Source organism: Acartia tonsa, chromosome 9 (assembly GCF_053477335.1).
Source record: "Acartia tonsa isolate MP-2025a chromosome 9, ASM5347733v1, whole genome shotgun sequence".
Classification (NCBI taxonomy): Eukaryota; Metazoa; Arthropoda; class Copepoda; order Calanoida; family Acartiidae; genus Acartia; species Acartia tonsa.
Window position 1 is genome coordinate 29027425 of NC_137268.1, and position 18831 is coordinate 29046255.

At 34.9% G+C, this 18831-nt stretch overlaps 2 protein-coding genes across 2 annotated transcripts; both read left to right on the top strand.

Annotated features, from left to right (window-relative positions):
• Positions 1–11701: 11701 nt before the first annotated feature.
• On the top strand, positions 11702–13320 carry LOC145328706 (uncharacterized). The gene is made up of 2 exons (XM_080172506.1): positions 11702–11991; positions 12454–13320. Exons 1-2 carry the CDS (start codon positions 11833–11835, stop codon positions 13315–13317), a joined length of 1023 nt encoding a protein of 340 aa, XP_080028632.1. The 5' UTR covers positions 11702–11832; the 3' UTR covers positions 13318–13320.
• A 367-nt stretch (positions 13321–13687) lies between these two features.
• Positions 13688–17319, top strand: LOC145327475 (uncharacterized). The gene is made up of 3 exons (XM_080171021.1): positions 13688–14129; positions 14943–16916; positions 17288–17319. Exons 1-3 carry the CDS (start codon positions 13688–13690, stop codon positions 17317–17319), a joined length of 2448 nt encoding a protein of 815 aa, XP_080027147.1.
• The last annotated feature ends 1512 nt before the right edge of the window (positions 17320–18831 follow it).

The window sequence follows — 18831 nt, forward strand, 5'->3', positions numbered from 1 at the left end:
AGGTCCGTCCGTCCATCGTCCGTAATTACGCCATTAAACCTATATTCGCGGAGGGGGAAACTCAACTTATGGGATAAATTTGTTATGGGGATTGGGTAGGGGGGCAAATTCATACATTTTTGAACCTTAAATTTGTTTTTAGGTGTGTTACCATCTTAACCCCCCCCCCCCCTTTGTCCATTGATCTTATTAGAACACTTAATAATAAAAATTCTGATAATTAGGAAAAATGTATTTGTTATTGTATTTCTATTATTGCAGAAAAAAGAAAAAATCACGACGGGAAAAAAATTGTAAAAATATGTTTGTTACCTTATCATAATAAAAACAAGGATGACATCATCAATTAGAGTATAGCTGAACAAGTTAGATCAGAGAGAGAGAGAGAGAGAGAGAGAGAGAGAGAGAGAGAGAGAGAGAGAGAGAGAGAAGGGCCAATTACATTAGTCCTAAAATTTTATAATAACGTTTCCTTATTCGTTTGCTTAACAACCTTGTGGACTTGAATTTTGATTGGTTCATTTATTAAGTTGAATGTTTAAATGTTTTTAATTTTGTGTAACATCATTGGATATGTACATCAATTTATCGGCCATTGTCTTGTCCCTTTAGATCCCTGAAGTTAGCTAAACAACGTTTGTGCTTTTGATATTGTAGTAACATTATATCATACCTAATTTTTACATGAATCCTCATCAAGGTTTAAAATCTAAATGACTACTCATACTCCAGCATCTATAAATTTAAGATCAGACCTATCAAACAAATTTTTGGCTATTTGCTGTACATTTAAATCATTTAGATTAGTTAAATTAACTGAAATCCAACAACAAACAAGAAAGTTATAAGCATCACAACCTAGTTATAGAACAGCTTCGTTTTTGACAAATATCTAAGGATAAAAATCACATTTATATCATTTTTATTTGTTCTTTTCACATTATAAACCCAGTAAAAACTAAAGAAGCATTTTTTTAACAAGCAACTTTAATGAAGATTTTTTATATTGCCTAAATAATTAATTATTATATTATGACTTCATTGGGGATTTTTCGGCCAAAAGTTATTAAATCTATCCCCTTTTAAAAAAATCTTCAACTTTAAAAAGTTTATTTCGACTTTCTAGAATTGAATAAAAGCTGTAATGGCTGACATATTATTGACATAAAATTACTCTATGTCAACTTTATGTCATTAAAGAACACTAATTACATTCTTTTAGTCAACTATATGCCAATAAAGAATAGTCATGACTTACATATTATTGACATAAAGTTATTCTAATGGCATTATTATGTCGACTATATGCCATTAAAGTTCTCTAATGACATTCCTTATGTCAACTTTATGTCATTAAAGAACACTGATAATGGTTCAAATGCATGAACATAACGGTATTCTAATGACATTATTTATGTCAACTATATGTCATTAAAGAACACTGATAATAGTTCAAATGCAGGAACATAACGCTATTCTAATGACATTATTTATGTCAACTTTATGTCTTAAAGAACACTGATAATGGTTTAAATGCATGAACATAACGCTATTCTAATGCCATTATTTATGTCAACTATATGCCATTTAAGAATACTGATAATGGTTCAAATGCTTGAAACTAACGCTAATCTAATGCCATTATTTATGTCAACTTTAAACCCGCGACCGTGGCTCAACACGTAGCGCATTCGCTCGTCGTCGGGAAGGTGATAGGTTCGAATCTCGATCCGACACCGCGTCAAAAACTAGAGACGTTAAAAATGGTTCCCACTGCTACTATGTCAAATGCGCGACGTAAATAGTTAGAGTGGGGGGAATGCCTTGGCCCAAAACAGGCGCTACTCGTTACCATGCACAGTTAGGACTTCTCAGACAAAGGTCGTGCATCACAGAGAGTTGGTTGTCTGTAATGTACTGTATCACGGGTGTGAGGTGAAGGACCAAGAGTCTGGCCTTGAGTTGACAAGATGACTGTTCAGTCCAAGTGCAACTCACCCATACGACATTAGCATATGTCAACTTTATGTCATTAAAGAACACTGATAATGGTTCAAATGCATGAACATAACGCTATTCTAATGACATTATTTATGTCAACTATATGTCATTTAAGAATACTGATAATGGTTCAAATGCATGAAACTAACGCTAATCTAATGCTATTATTTATGTCAACTATATGTCATTTAAGAATACTGATAATGGTTCAAATGCATGAAACTGACGCTAATCTAATGCCATTATTTATGTCAACTATATGCCATTTAAGAATACTGATAATATTTCAAATGCATGAAACTAACGCTAATCTAATGCCATTATTTATGTCGACTATATATGTCATTAAAAAAAGTTATAATGGCTGACATATTATCGACATAACTTTATTCTTATGGAACCGTTAATGTCAATTATGTTTATTATGCCATAAAAAATGGTTATGCCTTACATCTTATCGACATAACGTTATTCTAATGTCATAACTTATGTCGATTACATAAACAAAATTGGTTATTTCTTTCATATTATTAGCATAACGTTATTCTTAAGTCATTATAACTACTACAGTTTTACGTTGACATAAAAGCATTCCCTCGGGAGAAATACCAGCAAAACTGACGGAATTTGACAAGGGCTCTTTTTTATTTATGTACCTTCTCTCTCCCTACATATCTCTCTCTGTCTCTCTGTCTCTGTCTCTGTCTCTCTCTCTGTCTCTCTCTGTTTCTCTCTCTCTCTGTCTCTCTCCTATTTTTCTCTTTCCTCTTTGATTCTCTCTCAAATATATAACTCATTTTTGACCAAACGCGAATCTTCTCTGTTTTAAGGAACGAAGATACTCTATAATTCACTATGTTTGACCGTCTTTCCGTAACGTATAGGAAAAATATGATTAATTTGGCTGCTATCAAAGATAACCTGATTACTTAAGAGCATCAAGTAAACAATTTACTTGGTCTGTCAGTATGTCAGTATGTCTTTTATGCTACAAAAGAAAAGTTTCATGATATGATATTATTTGATTATCACATATTCTTTCTCATTTGCTGTATAACTCTTTATGTCCGTTTGTTCTGTTTTCTCTGTACTTTACTACTTGTTGTCATACTTGTTTTTTTCTCTCTCTCTCTCTTAATCTCCTCTTTTATAAGTCCCCTTTTCTCCTCTCTCTCTCTCTCTCTCTCTCTCTCTCTCTCTCTCTCTCTCTCTCTCTCTCAAAATTCTCGTATTTCTCAAATTTTTCTCTTTCTCTAACAATATTTCCTCTAAACCTAAAGCCCTTAATCCCCACGTATTTTTACGCAAAACAAGCTGTAATACGAATATTATAGGTTTTAGAGCGCAGCTATTCTTTGATAAGAGTATATCCGTACGTAATTATGTTATTTCTGTGCCCAGTGTTGGTTATTTGTTATCTCATTCGTTATCTTCAAAATCTTGATTGATCGGTACAAAATAACAGTATCTAAACTTTTCGGCTGATAATTTCAATCAAAAGAAGGGACAATTTTGTTTTATGATAATTGAGGGTAAACATCAAATAATATTCAAATCAATGATTTTATTAATAAATACAAGGAAGGTTTTAAACTATTTTTGTACCTCCACCCCCAAAAATAAACAGTCCAAGAAAAAATAACATGTAAAAACACTAAACTGATATAGGGAAGCTTCCAGGGTACCGATTTGGGTTTTGGGCTATTCTTTTTTTAGATTTATGTTTTGGGAAGCTTTTAGGCTATTTTTTCAAGGTCTATATTAATTAGTACTTAATTTTTAAATATATTTATACATAATTTTAGTTTTTAGACTTCTAAATAATAATTCTAATTTTGTTATTGTTTATTTGTCTGACAGTCAGATCAGCTTATACCAACAACGAAATTATTTCGAAAAAAATCACGAAACCTATACATGATTTTCAGTTGACGTTGGGGGGGGCAACACATAGTAAAATTGACGACCTTTATATCTGCCCTCCAAATATTATTTTAGATTTGATTGTGTGTTTGCTATACCTTATTTCTGGAATTAATCTAACACTTTTTCATTTTGAATAAACGAATAAGACATTGAAAATGTGCTGTGTTACTAATTATGCATATTATAAGTGTGGATTTTAAATTGATTACAGTGTAATTAAGCTTTTGATGTATGTATTTTCTTCAGTATACTCACTATATATACTAACATTATTATATTCACTATTTCTACAAAAGGAGGAATGGAGATGCGATCCCCAATTTTCAAAATTCTTTGAACGTACGAATAAGACTTTTACAGAAATGCTTCGCATCTAGTCTATCCACCTATGTTTAATATAAATTTTACACCATATAAAAGTAGAATCTGAATATTTGATTGACGTGCCACGGCAATTATCAAGCGCAACTCAGGCACGAATTACAATTACTCTAGCTAGCCCCGAGGCACCTTTTGTATGCTTTTAAGTATTTATTAGCCTATCTTTACCAATATAATACCATATATGGGTAATGCTAGCCTAACCATGGTAAATTGTATGTGATTTATTATTGTTATATGTTTATTAAAACATTATGTTTATTGTTAAAGTAACCATGTAACCATTTAGTTCAAGTATGTATGCCTACAACCATAGTTTGATTTACGTCACAAGTTTAACATACAGACACTTAATTAAACAGACAAGTGCTTAGATCCTTATTACTAGTTGATGTTATAGCTTGTACTTCTTAAAATATCTCAGTTATTTATTGACTCTCTAACCATCAAGTTCTTCTGGCTTTAAAGGTAATGACTTAGTTGTTTGGCATGCATTGTAGTTTAAATTTAGGACCCTCAGTACTTAGCATGAATTGAGCTTAGGCCTTATGTTAGAATTCTAACACTTAGCACAATTCAATGCTTAGGACTTGGGGCACTTTTCTGTCCTACACTACTTATGATTATTATCACTTATCCTGTAAATATTTTCATACTTAACTTATTCACTTGTAATGTAAATACACTTTATAAAACCATCTTCCTTTTTGAGTGCTTAATATACTTATATAATACCGATCGAATACCATAACCAACCATTTATTCTTAGTTTAAAGCAATATAATACCTCGCGTGGGTCTTTGTTGAGCTACCACAGGCTCAACCAAATTCGTATTATACTTGTGGGAATAGAGGGATAAGCATTCTAAAATGACGAACCGACGATGAGAATGTCTATGTGTATTGCAGTAAAAGTAGGAATTTTAGTAGTACTCATAGAAGAGCGATCTCCATACCATAATATTGGACAAGCGCCCATTCGCACTACCAGGAAGATGACATTGGGCTGTTTATTACACTAGTGCCCAAAGATTTATAATAACGTTTTCTCATTCGTTGGCTCAACAACTTTGGGGACTATCATTGAATTTTGATTGGTTCATTTCTTGGTGAGAGTGTAAACGTTTAACCACTAATTGTCATCTAGATAAGGGGATATTTTGTAATTCATAATTTGGGATGTACATCAATTCCAAGGCTATTGTCTTGCCAATTTAGATCCGTGATTTCTACATCAGTGAACTAGTAATCATTTAATTAAACCTTATATAAAAATAACAAAATTTGTCACTGGAAGATATTGCTAACCTTTAAAGGGAAGTTTGTTATAGGTTATTGTAAGATTTAAGGGAGAGTACATACATCCACCCTTCCAAATTGCACACAGAAAAAAATATACCCCGCCAAAAAAAATTTTCTTTTTCATTTCACACCTAAAACTTAATGTGGTTAATTCCCTCCCCCCCCCCCCCCCCCGTTTCAAAAAGGGCTTTAGATGTATACTAGGTAAAATCGTCTCTCAAATAAACAGCTAAACACTTAATTCCCATACCCTCACTGTTTCACATTTTAAACTGTACAAATAACTTGCGGCAAATATTTAAGTTATTGCATTCTTATTCACATAAGAATTAAGAAATTTACTGAAATTCTTTTATGGGAAAAATTTGTTATACTTTGTTTTATAAGGACAAATTTCAATAATACCCTATACAGTATTATAAGCAAATAAAGTAAAAATAATTGGAATCAGTGGTATGCACAGCAATTCACAAGGGAAGTGAAAAATGGCGAAGGCAGGTCTTTTAAATTGCAATTTGAACACCCCCCTACCGCACGCTAATGATTTAAATAACAAACTAAGTACAATGAAATATAACGTAATATAAAAAAAAACATTCTATTCTTTAATGATGTTTTCAGTATTTCTTCGAAACCGGTTCTCAACCATACCAAAAAACCACGTATAACATCGTATCACATGCCAAGCAGGCATATTTATGGAATAGGCTAGGCCACTAATAAGCAATAAATTTCTACTCTGAAAACATCTAGGTATAATGGGAAAAAAGCATAAATCTTTAACTAGATAAAACTAGACGATGTAGATATTAACATTTTATCTTGGATCAAGGAATAAATAAATTAAAGTTGAAGTTATCTAGTTATTATAGAATTTGGGTAGATCCGTTGCATATAGCTCTTGTCGTTAATAATTCTGGCTTGTTAATTTGTTCTCTCAATTTCAAACTGTTCCTGTGAAGTCAGTAGGTCCACTTAAAACATGTTGATGTTTTAGAACGTTTTCGACAACAATTTTCTATGATATGAATTTTCTATTATTTTGATTTAGTGAGTAATTATTCCTAGGATAACAAGGCATAATGTTAAAAGCAAATCATCTCTATCATAATGTCCAAAGGTCTCAGGTTGGGGTAAAATCAGCGGGTAAACTGAGGATTTTGCAACAACCAGGTATCATGGGCGTCCGGAGTTTTTGGAGGAGGGGCTGGGTCAGATCACAACAAGATTGTGATGTGAACCAGCCAAAAATTCAATCTCTCCACGCGAGACTGGATAGGGAAGGAGGGGGAGATCCCAGGATTAAACCTAAACCTGCCTGAACTAATCATGAACCTACAAAGTGTTGTTGTTTTAATAGTGTTTTCATGTAAAGGGATAATAGGACCAGTTTCACACAGACCACAAACTAAAGAACGTAGGATACGAGCAAACGCAAGGGGTTTTTATTTTTATTATTCAAAGTCCATTCAAAAAGGGTCAATGACAAAGGGAGGGAAATGTGAAAAGTTGATATATGTTTTGATGGGAGGTTGCGTGATCCATATTAATCCATTTACTTATATGAGGTTGCGTGATTTTCCCGTATAATATAATCAGCTGGGTTGAGTGTATGAGTGTGTGTGTCTTATGCATACGTGTCTGTATGAAACACGCATGTGTGTGTGTCAGAACTAGTTGTTTGTCTGTCGGTAGTGTACACCAATTTCAAACATCAAATTTTTCTATACAACAAGTGAATAATTTTCCAAATGTGTGAAGCGTATATTCTTTTTAATCATTTTTATTTTCTCTTTAATAGTTTTAATCCCACGTATTTTTACGCAAAACAAGCTGTAATACGAATATTATAGGTTTTAGAGCGCAGCTATTCTTTGATAAGAGTATATCCGTACGTAATTATGTTATTTCTGTGCCCAGTGTTGGTTATTTGTTATCTCATTCGTTATCTTCAAAATCTTGATTGATCGGTACAAAATAACAGTATCTAAACTTTTCGGCTGATAATTTCAATCAAAAGAAGGGACAATTTTGTTTTATGATAATTGAGGGTAAACATCAAATAATATTCAAATCAATGATTTTATTAATAAATACAAGGAAGGTTTTAAACTATTTTTGTACCTCCACCCCCAAAAATAAACAGTCCAAGAAAAAATAACATGTAAAAACACTAAACTGATATAGGGAAGCTTCCAGGGTACCGATTTGGGTTTTGGGCTATTCTTTTTTTAGATTTATGTTTTGGGAAGCTTTTAGGCTATTTTTTCAAGGTCTATATTAATTAGTACTTAATTTTTAAATATATTTATACATAATTTTAGTTTTTAGACTTCTAAATAATAATTCTAATTTTGTTATTGTTTATTTGTCTGACAGTCAGATCAGCTTATACCAACAACGAAATTATTTCGAAAAAAATCACGAAACCTATACATGATTTTCAGTTGACGTTGGGGGGGGCAACACATAGTAAAATTGACGACCTTTATATCTGCCCTCCAAATATTATTTTAGATTTGATTGTGTGTTTGCTATACCTTATTTCTGGAATTAATCTAACACTTTTTCATTTTGAATAAACGAATAAGACATTGAAAATGTGCTGTGTTACTAATTATGCATATTATAAGTGTGGATTTTAAATTGATTACAGTGTAATTAAGCTTTTGATGTATGTATTTTCTTCAGTATACTCACTATATATACTAACATTATTATATTCACTATTTCTACAAAAGGAGGAATGGAGATGCGATCCCCAATTTTCAAAATTCTTTGAACGTACGAATAAGACTTTTACAGAAATGCTTCGCATCTAGTCTATCCACCTATGTTTAATATAAATTTTACACCATATAAAAGTAGAATCTGAATATTTGATTGACGTGCCACGGCAATTATCAAGCGCAACTCAGGCACGAATTACAATTACTCTAGCTAGCCCCGAGGCACCTTTTGTATGCTTTTAAGTATTTATTAGCCTATCTTTACCAATATAATACCATATATGGGTAATGCTAGCCTAACCATGGTAAATTGTATGTGATTTATTATTGTTATATGTTTATTAAAACATTATGTTTATTGTTAAAGTAACCATGTAACCATTTAGTTCAAGTATGTATGCCTACAACCATAGTTTGATTTACGTCACAAGTTTAACATACAGACACTTAATTAAACAGACAAGTGCTTAGATCCTTATTACTAGTTGATGTTATAGCTTGTACTTCTTAAAATATCTCAGTTATTTATTGACTCTCTAACCATCAAGTTCTTCTGGCTTTAAAGGTAATGACTTAGTTGTTTGGCATGCATTGTAGTTTAAATTTAGGACCCTCAGTACTTAGCATGAATTGAGCTTAGGCCTTATGTTAGAATTCTAACACTTAGCACAATTCAATGCTTAGGACTTGGGGCACTTTTCTGTCCTACACTACTTATGATTATTATCACTTATCCTGTAAATATTTTCATACTTAACTTATTCACTTGTAATGTAAATACACTTTATAAAACCATCTTCCTTTTTGAGTGCTTAATATACTTATATAATACCGATCGAATACCATAACCAACCATTTATTCTTAGTTTAAAGCAATATAATACCTCGCGTGGGTCTTTGTTGAGCTACCACAGGCTCAACCAAATTCGTATTATACTTGTGGGAATAGAGGGATAAGCATTCTAAAATGACGAACCGACGATGAGAATGTCTATGTGTATTGCAGTAAAAGTAGGAATTTTAGTAGTACTCATAGAAGAGCGATCTCCATACCATAATATTGGACAAGCGCCCATTCGCACTACCAGGAAGATGACATTGGGCTGTTTATTACACTAGTGCCCAAAGATTTATAATAACGTTTTCTCATTCGTTGGCTCAACAACTTTGGGGACTATCATTGAATTTTGATTGGTTCATTTCTTGGTGAGAGTGTAAACGTTTAACCACTAATTGTCATCTAGATAAGGGGATATTTTGTAATTCATAATTTGGGATGTACATCAATTCCAAGGCTATTGTCTTGCCAATTTAGATCCGTGATTTCTACATCAGTGAACTAGTAATCATTTAATTAAACCTTATATAAAAATAACAAAATTTGTCACTGGAAGATATTGCTAACCTTTAAAGGGAAGTTTGTTATAGGTTATTGTAAGATTTAAGGGAGAGTACATACATCCACCCTTCCAAATTGCACACAGAAAAAAATATACCCCGCCAAAAAAAATTTTCTTTTTCATTTCACACCTAAAACTTAATGTGGTTAATTCCCTCCCCCCCCCCCCCCGTTTCAAAAAGGGCTTTAGATGTATACTAGGTAAAATCGTCTCTCAAATAAACAGCTAAACACTTAATTCCCATACCCTCACTGTTTCACATTTTAAACTGTACAAATAACTTGCGGCAAATATTTAAGTTATTGCATTCTTATTCACATAAGAATTAAGAAATTTACTGAAATTCTTTTATGGGAAAAATTTGTTATACTTTGTTTTATAAGGACAAATTTCAATAATACCCTATACAGTATTATAAGCAAATAAAGTAAAAATAATTGGAATCAGTGGTATGCACAGCAATTCACAAGGGAAGTGAAAAATGGCGAAGGCAGGTCTTTTAAATTGCAATTTGAACACCCCCCTACCGCACGCTAATGATTTAAATAACAAACTAAGTACAATGAAATATAACGTAATATAAAAAAAAACATTCTATTCTTTAATGATGTTTTCAGTATTTCTTCGAAACCGGTTCTCAACCATACCAAAAAACCACGTATAACATCGTATCACATGCCAAGCAGGCATATTTATGGAATAGGCTAGGCCACTAATAAGCAATAAATTTCTACTCTGAAAACATCTAGGTATAATGGGAAAAAAGCATAAATCTTTAACTAGATAAAACTAGACGATGTAGATATTAACATTTTATCTTGGATCAAGGAATAAATAAATTAAAGTTGAAGTTATCTAGTTATTATAGAATTTGGGTAGATCCGTTGCATATAGCTCTTGTCGTTAATAATTCTGGCTTGTTAATTTGTTCTCTCAATTTCAAACTGTTCCTGTGAAGTCAGTAGGTCCACTTAAAACATGTTGATGTTTTAGAACGTTTTCGACAACAATTTTCTATGATATGAATTTTCTATTATTTTGATTTAGTGAGTAATTATTCCTAGGATAACAAGGCATAATGTTAAAAGCAAATCATCTCTATCATAATGTCCAAAGGTCTCAGGTTGGGGTAAAATCAGCGGGTAAACTGAGGATTTTGCAACAACCAGGTATCATGGGCGTCCGGAGTTTTTGGAGGAGGGGCTGGGTCAGATCACAACAAGATTGTGATGTGAACCAGCCAAAAATTCAATCTCTCCACGCGAGACTGGATAGGGAAGGAGGGGGAGATCCCAGGATTAAACCTAAACCTGCCTGAACTAATCATGAACCTACAAAGTGTTGTTGTTTTAATAGTGTTTTCATGTAAAGGGATAATAGGACCAGTTTCACACAGACCACAAACTAAAGAACGTAGGATACGAGCAAACGCAAGGGGTTTTTATTTTTATTATTCAAAGTCCATTCAAAAAGGGTCAATGACAAAGGGAGGGAAATGTGAAAAGTTGATATATGTTTTGATGGGAGGTTGCGTGATCCATATTAATCCATTTACTTATATGAGGTTGCGTGATTTTCCCGTATAATATAATCAGCTGGGTTGAGTGTATGAGTGTGTGTGTCTTATGCATACGTGTCTGTATGAAACACGCATGTGTGTGTGTCAGAACTAGTTGTTTGTCTGTCGGTAGTGTACACCAATTTCAAACATCAAATTTTTCTATACAACAAGTGAATAATTTTCCAAATGTGTGAAGCGTATATTCTTTTTAATCATTTTTATTTTCTCTTTTATGTTTTTAATAGTTTCTGCCGAGGCTAGTAGCAGCCTAAAACTATTAAAAATTTTTATTTAAACTAACACAGCTTTTAGCAACCCTAACTGATGCTACATCTATAATTTTTACTTTTTGACAGTTCATCTTTTATTAGGACTTTTATCTGGTTGTCTTTCACCTCTTAACTTTCACCTTTAACAGTAAATTTTGACCTACAATGTAAATTTTTAGGACCTTTTTCTCTACTTCCATAAGAGATAGATTCTTTAATAGCCTATTATTAATTTTTCTGATCTCTTACAGACCTTTTTTACCATGTACGCTACACCCGAAGGAACTAGTGATGGGAGTGCCAGTGGAGCTAATGGCGCTGGAACTCTCGGGCCCGTCAAGGACGGAGCCTCAGCTACCGTTGGCCATGGAACGCCCCTTGGACCTGGCTATGGGGGCCCCAATGTAACGGCGAATAGTCAGGTAACCGATTGTCGTAGAGACCTATCGAAATCTTTCGACCAGGACACGACAAGATGCACTATGAATGGAGACGGCAGAGACCGGGGAAACCTGGACGCCAAATCCAAGATTGACATCAATGAGAGCCTAAATAAATTAAATTTTGGTGAAGAGCTATTAGATGCAGATGACGAAAATGACTTGACAATGACAGAAACGGACAAAGAACCGACAGCTAATGAAAGTGTACTTGAAGATTTGGAAACGACAGGCAAGACAATGGACAGAACTTGGATAGGAGACAAGGAAACTGAGACCAAAAAGAAAAGACAGACGTGCGCAGAGATATGGGAGAAAATGAAAGACAATGAAGGAGAATGGACAGATATACTTAGTAGAGAAGCAAAGAGAAAAATGACAGAGAATAGGACACAAGAGTTAAATAATGATGATAATAATACTGATGATTTTGATATTTTTAAGGGCAGTAAAAGATCCATAGGATACGAGAGACGTATGAGACTCAAGAAGGCTAAGACCTCAAGGGAGATGGAAGTGAGAGCCGAGGATCCACTCCAGCAGGAGGTCATCGATACCTACCTAAGTAAGGAATCTTTCTCGGACATAGTCCGCAAGAAAGAAAGATACATGTTTGAAGTCAAAGTGCGATCTACTTATGCCATGGAAGAAGCAAAACTCACACAAGCACAGTTGGATGAGCTGGATCTCCAACTCCTTGGAGCATACATGGAACATATCCAGCAGTTTGGCGATAACTTTGAATATGATGCGGTTGCAGGCTATTCCAAAGAAACAGGAGTAGGCTGGCTCTCAGCTGGCACAAAAGACATGGCGGAATTCATCATAAATGTAGCCAAAACCCTGAAGCCACCAGAACAAGATGACGAGGTAGATCCCCTGGAATATTACATATACCTGGCGGAGGACCGTGTCTACAGGAACATGTGGACATCTGTCCACGGTAAGTGGACCAACTACACGCTGGAGCAGCTGACAATGAGGATAAAGGTATGCAACCCTATTCTCAAATACAAGGAGGATGGGGTAACTCGCTTCTACCACTTCAAGGTGCACGAAATAGGACCTCTGAACTCTGCTGGTTTCTTCAAGATTGGACTCCAGGTAGATGAGAGGATAATCAACAAGCTGAAAAACCCTGCTATCAACGGTAAGCTGAAATTAGGTTTTAGTGACCTACTTCTTCACGGGTCGAATGTGGAGCAGGAGGTCAAGGCAGCTATAAGGCAAAGAATAGTTGATGAAATCGAGACTGTCAGAACTGGCTTTAAGGCTATAGCCTTAGCCCCAGGAAACAGCAGGCACTAATCAACAGCAGATAAGCCCTGACAATCAAGTCAGGGTCACCAGCTTGACTCAGATAAATCTCCACCACTGCTGTCAAGCAAGCCTAACACTAGGAGAACGAATAACGGACTGGACTGGACAAGACGATCAAGCCTCACGGAAAGGATGGGCGCGGGCAATTGCCCTAGTGCAAGAACCCTATCTAATTAAAAATAAGGTAAAAATGTTTCATAATGTTAATATTTACGAAAGTAAAGAGGCAGGTAATAGAGCATGTATTATAACAAACAAAAACGTCACAGGTATAATTTTAACACAGTTCACCAACAGAGATCAGGCAGCAGTACTTTTTAATCTTAACGGTAAGGATACTATTCTTGTTTCAACATATATGGCCAGCGATGAAAGGGTAAGACCAGTAAAACTACCTCCAGAGAAAATTACCAAGGAAGTCATAAGGTATGCCAGAGACAATGGTATAGGTATAGTAGTAGGCACAGATGCAAACAGCCACAACACAGCCTGGGGATCTACGGATATAAATCCAAGGGGAATAGCCCTATTGGATTATATTCTAGACAACCAACTCATGATTATGAACGAGATAGGTAAACCTACTTTTGTAACTAAATCTAGAGAAGAAGTTCTTGATATTACGATAGCCACACCTGAGATTGCAAATAAAATAGTTGGTTGGCATGTAAGTGAATATGACAGCCACTCCGATCATAAATACATAGATTTCATGATTGAGTCACTACCAAATATTAATACTAGTATTTTCAGAAATGTCAAGAAGACCAACTGGCAAAACTATAAACAAGCATTACAAAGTAAGAGAAATGGTAGACAGAGAATAGATAGTGAAGAGATAGATATAGATAGATTAGATAATGAAGCAGAAGACCTAAGGAAAGACATAATAGAAGCGTTTGAAGAGAGTTGTAGAGAGTCAGAGAAAAAGGGAAAAGAGAAACCAAGATGGTGGGGTAAGACTTTAGAAAAATCAAAAAAAGAAGTTGAAAAGCTGAGGAGAAGGGTAAGAAGGGAAAAAACAGAAGAAAGGTGGGAAGAGTATAGACAGTTAAGAAACAGACATGCTAGACTAATACAAAAAGAAAAGAGTAAAGACTGGAAAAAATTCTGTGCAGAAATGACAAAACTGGACACGGCAGCAAAAGTGCAAAAAATCTTCAAAAGGGGTAAAAAACAACAAATGGGAACAATTAAAAAGAAAGACGGACAATTCACTAAGACGGTAAGTGAGTCTCTACAGGTACTGCTGGAGGAACACTTTCCGGAGGAACCAGAAGGTGACAATGATGTACCCATAGATCATTCAAGTAATAATAAAAGGATAGATATGGATAGTGTAATTAATGAAGAATCAGTTAGAGCTGCCATTAACAGTTTTGGTAATTTCAAATCCCCCGGGGGAGATGGTATTTACCCTGTTCTGTTAAAAAAAGGACTCGACTCAATCTTAAGAGACATTGTTAGACTGTACAGACATAGTGTAAGACTAAGTTATAGTCCTAAGTGTTGGTTGGACACAAAAGTCTGTTTCCTTGACAAACCTGGTAAGAAAGACTATACGGACCCTAAATCTAAGAGACCACTATCGTTATCATCCTTTCTACTGAAAGGATTAGAAAGATGTCTATACTGGAACCTTAATGAAAAAGTTTTAAGAAAGGAAATTTCTAGGAATATTTACAGTTACAAAGAATCAGTAGGAACAGAGGATGCAATACACTCTCTTCTCGCCACAGTTGAAAAAGGGCTAGAGCACAACAACTTTGTTGCTGTGCTCTTTTGCGACATGAGCGCAGCCTTTAACATGCTGACAGTTAAAAGCATGATTAAAAACCTGACAGATATTGGTGCAGACAGGGAAACATGTGCCTGGACAGAACAAATGCTCAGAGGACGAACAGTCACAGCAACAATAAATGGAGAATCAGCGAGCAAACAAACCACCAGAGGAACCCCACAGGGAGGGGTGGCATCAGTGGACCTATGGAACATGGCCAAAAATAATCTAGACCACAGATTTCCAAAAATACATCCCTGCAAAAGAAACATCTATGCAGATGACACACATGTAATCAGTGTAGGAAAAACTGAAGAGGACTGTGTAAGAAACCTACAAAATGACATTTACACACTAGAAGAATGGGCTGGAGAACACGGACTAAGCTTTAGTCCAGCCAAGACAAAAGTCATGCTTTTCTGCAGGAAAGGCATGAAACCAAAATACCTGGACATAACAATGAACGGGCAGAAACTTCAGTGGGTGGATGAGTATGTATACTTAGGAGTAACCATAAGAAACAACCTGAGCTGGAGGAAACATGTTGAAAAAGCAGCAGAAAAAGCCAACAACACATGGGTACATTGTAACCGCATGCTAAACAGAACCTGGGGAGTCAACCAGAAAATAGGACGCTGGCTTTACCGCAGCATCATTAGACCAACACTCACATACGGATGTTTTGCATGGATAACAGCAATTAACACAACAGAAATAATCAACATATTAAAGAAAGTCCAAAGGAAAGCACTCATTGCAATATCAAATGCCATGACCTCGACGCCCACAGCTGGGCTAGAGGTCCTGCTGGGCATTCAACCAATAGACATCTTTATTAAGACGCAAGCTATGGTGACATATAAAAGACTTGCTGTCAACGGAAGCTGGAAAATTCAACCAGGACAACTTCTTAGCAAAAAAAGCCATGCTGTAACACTCATGGACATGGCAAAGAACCTGAAACTAATACATGCCCCTAGAGACAAGATGAACCATACAATCAGCATACCAACAAACTTTGAAACCATCATAGAAAGGAGAGAGACTATCAACCAACAACGACTAAAACCTGGAAAAATAGACAATGAAGACATAATGGTCTTCACAGATGGATCAAAAAGCGAACAAAAAACTGGATATGGATATGTCATTAGTGGAGCAGGACTTAGACTCTACGGATGCAATAACAGTGGACCACTAGCCACTGTGTATCAAACTGAACTACTAGGAATACAAGAAGCAGCCTTCACACTGGTCAACACAGGTACAACAGGCAGGAATATAAGTTTCTATGTGGATAACCAAGCTGTGATAAAAACCCTGGGAAAATACAGATTAAAAGAAAATCTGGCATCAGAAACAAAAAAGATGGTTAACAGATTAGCAGAAACAAACAATATAACAATAAATTGGGTACCAGGACACCAGGGACACAATGGAAATGAGATCGCTGATAGGAAAGCACGAGAAGGAGCAAATATGGAAGTTCAGGGAACCTGGACACACATACCTATGGCAGAATCAAATATAAAAGCTGAAATCAAGAACTGGGGGATGACACTGTGGCAGAAACAATGGGAAGGATTAAGTAACTGCAGACAATCAAAGCTAATGATGCCCATAGCTAACACAAAAATCTGGAGGCAGGTAGCAAACCAACCCAAGAGAAACATGAATATGATAGCGCAGATATTAACAGGTCATACAACCCTGAACAAACACCTCAAGAACATGAAACTGGCAAACGTGAACCAGTGTGAACAATGTGAGGAGGAGGACACAATTGAAAGCATGGAACACTTTTTAGGTCAATGCCCAGCCTTTGCAAGAAACAGAAGAAACACACTAGGAAGTTTCTTTCTTAAAACAGAAGAACTTAACAAAATTAATATTAAGCGTATTTTAAAATTTGTTAAACAAACGCAAAGATTTGAGTACTTCGAATAAGGGAAGTTCTCAAATCTTTGCAAAAAACACCTTTTTTTCTTAAGTGAAGGATTTTAATAAATCATAAGTAGCCAAAAGACATAAAGAATGAAAACATACATAAGTAGCGTATAATCAAAAATGGATAGACTAGAGTTTTATTTCAAGATATAGATAGGTAGCAAAAGAAAATTAGATAGGAAACAGTTTATCAAATCAAATATTTTGTAACTAAACCCTTCTTGAATCTAGGAGCAGAGATCGTCACCGCCGGAAAGAAGTAATATCTCAAAACTGCATGACTAACTAATATATTTCTTAAACCTAGGCAGAGTCTAACCTCACCGGAATGAAGAAATCTTAATAAAATTTATTACAATTTAGAAATAGACCAGAGCAGAGTCTCCTCTCACCGGAATGAAGTAATACGTTTAATATTTTTCATATCTAGGACCAAGCAGAGACGAAATATCTCTTAAACCTACACTTTCAATACTTTTATTCACCTTTTACAGTTAGGGAGAGTCACCTACGCCGGAATGAAGATAAAACTTAACATTTATATATTTTCTTTAGCTAGGCAGAGTTCACATGCGCCGGAAAGAAGTATTCATAATATTTAAGATATCTTTAACACTAGGCAGAGCCTTTTCCTGCCGGAATGAAGAAAACTTAACTAGAGCAGAGTCATTTCCCACCGGAAAGAAGAAATATCTTCCAAAACTGCATGATAAAACTAATATATTTTATTACCTAGGTAAAGAACTTCTCTAGTCGGAACGGGGAAGAACTTTAAAACACATACGTTAAAACAATATAGGTTAAGATTTAACAGACACACATTCAACTACTCCGGATACGAAAATAAACAATTTATTTTAGGAAGGATATTCATAAACTTTATTAAACTAGAAATATAACAAAAGTCTGATACTAGTTAATAATTTATGAGGTGACTCATCTAGATGGCACGATACTCCTCCTCGTGCTGATTGATCTCCTGAAGCATAGTAGACAGCTCGGCAGCCTGGGCGGCAGCTGACCTCTCAGCAGTAGGGCGACAGTGGCGCAGGTTAGCCTCCACCCAACCATGGTGGTAGAGGCACCTGGTCAGTGCCCTCTTCAATTCGATATCATCAGTATTTGTAGCTCTACTAATCATTTCCTCCTTTATTAGATCCATACGACTTTCCAAAACATTGTACAACTCCTCATTGGCGGCAAAAGACATTTTAACTCTTTACTAGTGAACCGTTTATATCTAACTCTCTATTCAGCAACTGAAACCAGTTTCCCACAACTATAAAAATGGGCATTTTTATTGTAAAAATATAATTTACTGAAAACCTAAATTTATGACAAAAATAAGCTTATAATTTTGTTTCTAGGCCACGTGTTTTAATTTCAAAATTTCTAACATTAGAATTGAAATTCTTTCAAAATTTTCATTGTACATAAAATGTCATTTTAAAATGCCTAGAACTTTTTTTGAAGGCTTCAAATTTGGGGTATTGGGTCTACTTATGGCAGTCATTCAGCAGTTAAAGCATGGTATTTCTTGCAGGCTTCCTTTAAAAAACAATATTTTTTAGATAGAAAAATCTCAATGTTTGAAATGTGATTCATATGGCAATTTGGCATAATTTAAAGCGAAGCATCTCTTTTATCAAGTTTTCAAAAGTAAGTGTGTCTAAAACAAGCATCTTGTATTTAAGTAACTTTTGGATAAATGTATAAGGAATTTTTGATTAAACTTATTTAATAATCTCGATTATTAATATTTGTTTGTATGACTT

Coding starts and splice junctions, on each gene's coding strand:
- LOC145328706 (XM_080172506.1), top strand. CDS start 11,833: ATGTACGCTACACCCGAAGGAACTAGTGATGGGAGTGCCAGTGGAGCT. Junction 11,992..12,453: donor ATGTAACGGCGAATAGTCAG/GTAACCGATTGT, acceptor GATATTTTTAAG/GGCAGTAAAAGATCCATAGG.
- LOC145327475 (XM_080171021.1), top strand. CDS start 13,688: ATGGCCAGCGATGAAAGGGTAAGACCAGTAAAACTACCTCCAGAGAAA. Junction 14,130..14,942: donor CTATAAACAAGCATTACAAA/GTAAGAGAAATG, acceptor TTCTACTGAAAG/GATTAGAAAGATGTCTATAC. Junction 16,917..17,287: donor AAGCATGGAACACTTTTTAG/GTCAATGCCCAG, acceptor TCTTGAATCTAG/GAGCAGAGATCGTCACCGCC.